The 6,724-nt window shown below is 39.6% G+C and overlaps 1 protein-coding gene across 3 annotated transcripts in view; it reads left to right on the forward strand.

The window, feature by feature from the left end:
* Positions 1 to 3,978, forward strand: part of LOC120724222 (retinal-specific phospholipid-transporting ATPase ABCA4-like) — a 45,575-nt gene extending 41,597 nt beyond the window's left edge. For all 3 annotated transcript variants that reach the window (XM_040016296.1, XM_040016307.1, XM_040016316.1), the window contains 7 exons: positions 169 to 275; positions 972 to 1,113; positions 1,401 to 1,535; positions 1,828 to 1,931; positions 2,131 to 2,223; positions 2,366 to 2,615; positions 3,074 to 3,978. In XM_040016296.1, the coding sequence (XP_039872230.1) occupies positions 169 to 275; positions 972 to 1,113; positions 1,401 to 1,535; positions 1,828 to 1,931; positions 2,131 to 2,223; positions 2,366 to 2,615; positions 3,074 to 3,190 (948 nt within the window). In that variant the 3' untranslated portion in view covers positions 3,191 to 3,978. The remainder of the gene's footprint in view (positions 1 to 168; positions 276 to 971; positions 1,114 to 1,400; positions 1,536 to 1,827; positions 1,932 to 2,130; positions 2,224 to 2,365; positions 2,616 to 3,073) is intronic.
* The last annotated feature ends 2,746 nt before the right edge of the window (positions 3,979 to 6,724 follow it).

Raw genomic sequence — 6,724 nt, forward strand, 5'->3', positions numbered from 1 at the left:
TTAGAGCATTACAGCGGCATGGTAACACGCCTCGCAATTTGCAGTTCTATATTTATCTCTTCTAGTTAGTCTAGCTTGATCGAATATGATGGAATATGAGTTTCATTCTATATAAATGGGAGTTTATTTAAGTGCATTCATAAGCCTGTTTGCCTTTTTTCCTGTTAGTGCTTTGGTCTCTTGGGAGTAAATGGAGCTGGGAAGACGACAACCTTCAAAATGCTGACTGGTGACACTGATGTCACCTCTGGAGAGGCTTCTGTGGCTGGTTACAGGTACATAAAGTTTATTCAAAAAAATGGTCCCTGGATAATAGAACACAAAATCTGTTCAGGCCTGCATCGGATGGAATTTATTCGAAAAAAGAGAAAACTTGGCTCTTGGTTTATCCTGCACACAGTTCCAGATGAGTGAAAACCAGAAACAGTTCACTGAATAAGACAGTTTGAATACGGGAAGGTCAACCTGACATTACCTGTGTGTTAACACCATCAGACTATTAAACTCATCACTGTGATACTCTGATTGGGGAAAAAACGCAGCCTAGGAGGGCTTGAATAACAATTAGACTTCAAAGTCTAAATTCTCATTTTGTCAAGGAGTTTCATGCCAGTTATTTGAAAATTCACAGTTTTCCCCTTCAGAATACCTGCTCAGTTAAGTGGAAAATGTCTTTGAACAAAAATCTAGGGATTCAAAGAATGTGAAGCACCGATGTGTCAAATGATAGTAATGATTGTCTGACAAATATGGGCATTAAATTAAATGCACTTGACAAGAAGATCAGGTAAGCAATGTTTTAGTCCATTTCTATTGAGAGGAATCAGCTTCTGAGCTTCTTCAGATAGCTTTCTTAAATAATCACTATAGATCTGTCCCTTCTGGAATTGATTGATGTATTGTTATTCCTACCATGTTAGGTGCTCCGTCAGCCCACTGCACTGAATTGCATTGTTTGTCCTGTTTTGTAGCATCTTGACAGAGATTCTGGATGTGCACCAGAACATGGGCTACTGCCCTCAGTTTGATGCCATCGATGAGCTTCTTACTGGCAGGGAACATCTCTACCTTTACGCTCGTCTCAGAGGGGTGCCCGAGTCAGAGATCCCCAGAGTGAGTTGGACTCCAGCTGCTTTACATATCGAACAGGCTAAGGATGTTTTTCACTCGGCTAGTCCAGTGACACTTTAGTTCAGCAAAGCAGTAGAAATCTGCTTTGTTCATAATGGTTTTGTTCTCTTTTTTTAAATATTTGCCCATTCTTCTTTTCTGTACTAATTTTGCTCATGCATTTTATGATATTTTATGAAATGCTATCTTAACGGGTGGGTTGTCCATTATAAAAGATCACTGTTTTGGATTCAAGTAGCCACTAAAGATGAATCTTTTTCTCCATCTAGGTTGCAGAGTGGGGCATTCAGAAGCTGGGTCTGTCAGAATATGCAGGCCGCTGTGCGGGGACTTACAGTGGAGGCAACAAACGCAAACTCTCCACAGCTATTGCAATGATTGGTTGCCCGGCCCTGGTGCTGCTGGTGAGTTAGCCAGTGACGAAAAGCTCATGAGCCCATTGTTTGGGATTTTAAATTTTTATGCAGGGATTTATCAATGAAATGCTCTATGAATCCAGATGGGAAGCCATATGGGTTCAGTCAAGCCTGGCCTCGAATGTTTTATACACTGGCAAGCAACTGTGCAGATCAGTTCAAATTGGCATAAATCTGAGATCTTTGCCATATGCTGATAAAGAAAAGGTTTTGGTCTCTGTTTGCATGGAATTATGTGCTCAGAGATTCAAGTTGGCTGTTTCTGGCTCTGTGCGTTTAGGACGAACCCACGACAGGGATGGATCCCCACTCTCGACGCTTCCTGTGGAATGCCATCATGAGTGTGATTCGGGATGGCAGGGCCGTGGTGCTAACGTCACACAGGTTCGCCTAATAATGAAATTAAAATCCTCTGGACACATTTGCTGCACCAGCTGACCAAACGGTTAACTGTTGATGAAATCATGGCTACATTTGCATTCACTTGATTTCGCCACAGAGGTCCATGAAATGATGATGCATTGCTCAAACATGAAACAGCAGCAGTAAAAATAAAGATGGATTATTGTTGTTTTTTTACCAGCATGGAGGAGTGTGAGGCTCTGTGCACTCGACTGGCCATCATGGTCAATGGAACCTTCAAGTGTCTGGGTACCATTCAGCATCTCAAATACAAGTAAGACATATTTTGACTGTTACTATTTAAATATATAAGTGGTCATTTAGTCACAGTGGCAATTTCTAGCTAATATCAACTAATGATAAGAGCACATAAGGAAACATGTTGAATGTTTTGATGCTGTGTTTCCTTCATTTAGATTTGGTGATGGCTACGTGGTCACGATGAAAATCAAGCCAGCTAAAGCAGGCTTGTCCCCAGAGCTGGAGCCTGTCGAGAGCTTTATGGAGACCAGTTTCCCTGGCTGCGTTCAGCGGGAGAAGCACTACAACACGCTGCAGTACGAGATCGCCTCATCCTCCCTAGCGAGGATATTTCAGCTGGTGGTGGCCAATAAAGACAGGCTCAGCATCGAAGACTACTCTGTTTCCCAGACAACACTGGATCAGGTTTGGATGACATACAACAATGAGAAATGACACTGTGTTAATAAAACGGAAGGGTATTTGTCCCATGACAAGGAGGCAATAACTGTCAGTTTTTGTCATAGATGAAAATATTCAATCTTTAGGTTGCAATTTTTGTCATTTATAAAGTAGTACATAAATAACTAAACATATTATGCATGTAATGGAGTTTTACCATGAACAGCTAGAACTCTTATGAAAACATATTTCATATAATAGCATGGTTTATTTAAACACCATCTGTGTACACACATCTTCCCCTCCATAGGAGAGATTATAGTTGTTGATAAATATATTCATAATCTGCTAATAACTGCTGTTGTAAGCCTGACATTTAAATATCACTTATGTAGAGCTGGATATAAATAAATTATCATTCAATCCTATGCATTATAATTTATCACTTGCATTAAAATGTTGGCGCACTTTCGGTTTTTCAGGTGTTTGTCAACTTTGCTAAGCAACAGGCTGGAGAGGACGAGGAGTTAACGCTACACAGACGAACGGCAGGTGGAAGAAAAGACATCAAGGTCTCACCGGTTAAGAGGAAAACATGAAAAAGTCTTGCAAATGTAGAGGCGTTACTCCGCAGGGCAGTAATATACTGTAAAGCCACACACCGAAATTCAACAACTTTAAATGTTTTGCTAGCCAGCTGTTTTTTTTTTTTTAGAGTAGAGGTGAATGTGACCAGCTCCCTGCCAAACTGACCTGTGGAAGAGTTTGCTTCTCGAGCTACAGTCAAACTTGACAAGCTCTTGTCTGCAAGTGGAGATTCATCTTATATAACTTTTAAAAATCAATAATGTCTGACACATTGCTTTGACCTGACACTTTCCGAATTACTTTAAACTTCAAGCTAAACAAAAGATTCTTCTGGAAAAAATTGAGTTTTTTCTGCTTAGACAGACTGGCTTGTATAAAAGTGTACATATTGTATGTTTAATGAATACACTAACAAATACCCTGTTAAGCATTATTTTTATTGTCTATTATAATGAACACCTGTCACTTTTATATATAATGTTTAAATGAAGACTCATGCTATGTATTGTTGAACTGTCTAAATGCAAAACATGTTTACGATTGATTCTGTTCTTGTCAGTATTTTTTTGTTGTAATTTTATTACTATTTTCTGCTGTCTTTTACATCTACGTGCTTTGTCAAATAGCACAATGTTTTCCTCTTGGAAAAAAAAACGTATAAAGAAGCATAGCAAGGCTGAAGAGGGAATCTATTTTGCAACTGACATCTGTTTAACATGCTTTCCACATGCTCTGTGCAGTCCCTTCTAGCTGATTTGCACTTCCATCAGTCACAAATAAAGGAGTTTCATGAGCTATATATGAAGTGTGGTGTAATGTAAATGTGAAGTGCTGTATTTCCTATTAAATATTTCAGCCTTCCCGTGCTTCTTTCAAAGCTCCTTGGTGTTATGGTGGGATGCTCAAAAAGAGGAACTGAAAGGCTTTTCACATTGCTGACCTACAGTGACTCCACTGACCTCCATTCTAAAGCTAAGGAAGCAACTACGCAGATCAGTTGAGTCAGTGGCTACGAGACGGCTTTGCATCGGGGGCCAAGGCGACACTGTGCTGAGTGGCTTGTCACAACCTGGATTTTTCTGACACATAGTCCAATTACTGTTCTCCTTCAGTGAGTGGTGGTGTCATTGCCTCAGGCTGCCCATAAGTCTGAATTCCATTGGCTACCTCAAAGAAACAGAAGGATGATGGCACTGTGCAATTTCAAGGCTGCTAATGAATTCTCTGGTGGGGATCTGATGCTCACTCTCTGCCCATATGGTCATCTGGATGAGGCTGATGAGCATGAGTAGCACGCTGTGGGAGAGCAAACAAGTCATGCATCAACAGTGCGTCCGGAAAGTATTCACAGCACTTCACTTGTTCCACATTTTATGATGTTATAGCCTTATTCCAAAATGGATTCAATTCATTTTTCACTTCAAAATTCTACATACAATAGCCCATAATGACAAAGTGGGAAAAAAAAGTTTGCTTGAAATTCTTGCAAATACAGTACGATGGTTAGTACTGTCTCACAGTAAGAAGATCCTGGGTTAAAATCCACCATCTGGCCGGGGCCTTTGTGTGTGCAGTTTGCAGATTCTCCCCATGTTTGCAGTCTAAAGACATGCACCTAGTGGGGTTAGGTTAATTGGTGATTCTAAATTGTCCATAGGTGTGGATTCGAGTGCAAATGTCTCTGTGTTAGCCCTGCAGCAGACTGGCAACCTGTCCATGGTGCACTCTGCCTTTCACCCTATGGTAGCTGAGATCTGCTCCAGCCCCCACTGCAACCCTGAATGGATGTATGGACGGATATTACAAATAAAAGACATAAAATGACAAATGATCATCTGTCAGATGTTCCTACAACCTGATTGGAGTACACCTGTGGGAAAGTCAGGTGACTTGACAAAATTTAGAAAAGCACATATCTGTCGACATAAGATGGTTCACAGTGCATGTCAAAGCACAAACCAGGCCATGAAGTTCAATACTGTCTACAGACAATTGTCTGTACATCAGAGACAAGATTATATTGACGTACAGATCTGCAGAAGGATACAGTGGCTTCCATCATCTTTACACGGAACCACATTTTGGAACCACCAGGACTCTTCCCAGAACTAAGGCTGAGCGATTGGGGTTGAAAGCCCTTAGTTAGGCTCAAGGCAAAGATGAATGTAGCAATATACAGATATATTCTTGATGAAAGTGCAGAGTGCTCAGGACCTTGAACTGGGACAAAGGTTCATCTTCAAACAGGACAATGACTCTAAGCACCCAGCCAAGATAACAAAGGAGTAACTTCAGCACGACTCTCTGGACAGATCTGATAATGGCTGTGTACCAAAGCCACCCATCAAACTTGATGGAGTTCATGAGGTTCTGTAAAGAAGAATGGGAGAAAATGCCCAAAAATAGGAATGCCAAGCTCGTAGCATCACACTCAAAAAGACTTGAGGCAGTAATTGGTACCAAAGGTGCTTCAAGGAAGTACTGAGCAAAGGCTGTGAATACTTATGTACATGTTACATTTTACTTATTTATGTCTATACTTATAGATATCTATTACTTACATTGGAATAGTAGTGGTAGAATAGTTAAATTTATGTCTTGCATATTTCCACAACCATATCCATAATCACATACCGTGTATGCCACCGTTGTATATAGTGTATTATCTTACTTATTTTATATTTGTTTGCATTTTCCTTCTGCTATCAGTACCTGAGCTGAGGTAACGTAAGAATTTTCCCACCGTGGGATCAATAAAGTCTTATCTTATCTTATGTTTTACAAATTTGCAGAGAATTTCAAGCTAAAATGTTTTCACTTTGTCATGGTGAGGTATTGTGTGTAGACTTTCAAGGTAAAAAAAAAAAAGAATTTTGGAACAAGGTGTTAATATGACAACATATGGATCAAATAATTGCTGCGAATACTTTCTGGATGCCTGTTGTTGAATCCTGAATGAGGCCGACTTAAACATTGAGATTATCTTCAGTGCAGCTGAATCAAGAAGCCACATTTTGAATATACAGAACAGTGTGGAAAACTTAAACCTGTATTATTACATTTTAACTTTCATTTTATTCATTTATCTTTATTTTTTTACACTGCAACTCAAGACCAGAAATCTTATCTTATCATCTTATCCCAGCTGTCACAGGCCAAGAGACAGGGTACAGTTTTCCAATCTGTCACAGGCGCCTCTTTCTGTCATGTTGGGTGACATAAACTGTGTTTCACAAATTTTTTTTTTCATATGATGTAGTAGCAAATACTGTATTTTCTATAGCAGCATATTGAATTGAGAGCATTATACTGAGTTACAAGAAATTAAACATGTTACATAATTGAAATGTCCTCTTTTGTGATCAGATCAACCATTAGGTCATGCCATAGTTGTTCTCTTATTTAAAGCCCTATTTTCTGATCTTGTGGAAAGAAAATCACTCTACTGGAGCTGTTGTTAATGTCAAACTTCTTGATGCTTGTTTTAATTTGTCTCTTTTCCATCATGCCTGTCAGCCAATTGCCCAAAACTGGAATTTAATAGT

Source organism: Simochromis diagramma, unplaced genomic scaffold (genome assembly GCF_900408965.1).
Source record: "Simochromis diagramma unplaced genomic scaffold, fSimDia1.1 OVJJ01000205.1, whole genome shotgun sequence".
NCBI classification, from domain to species: domain Eukaryota; kingdom Metazoa; phylum Chordata; class Actinopteri; order Cichliformes; family Cichlidae; genus Simochromis; species Simochromis diagramma.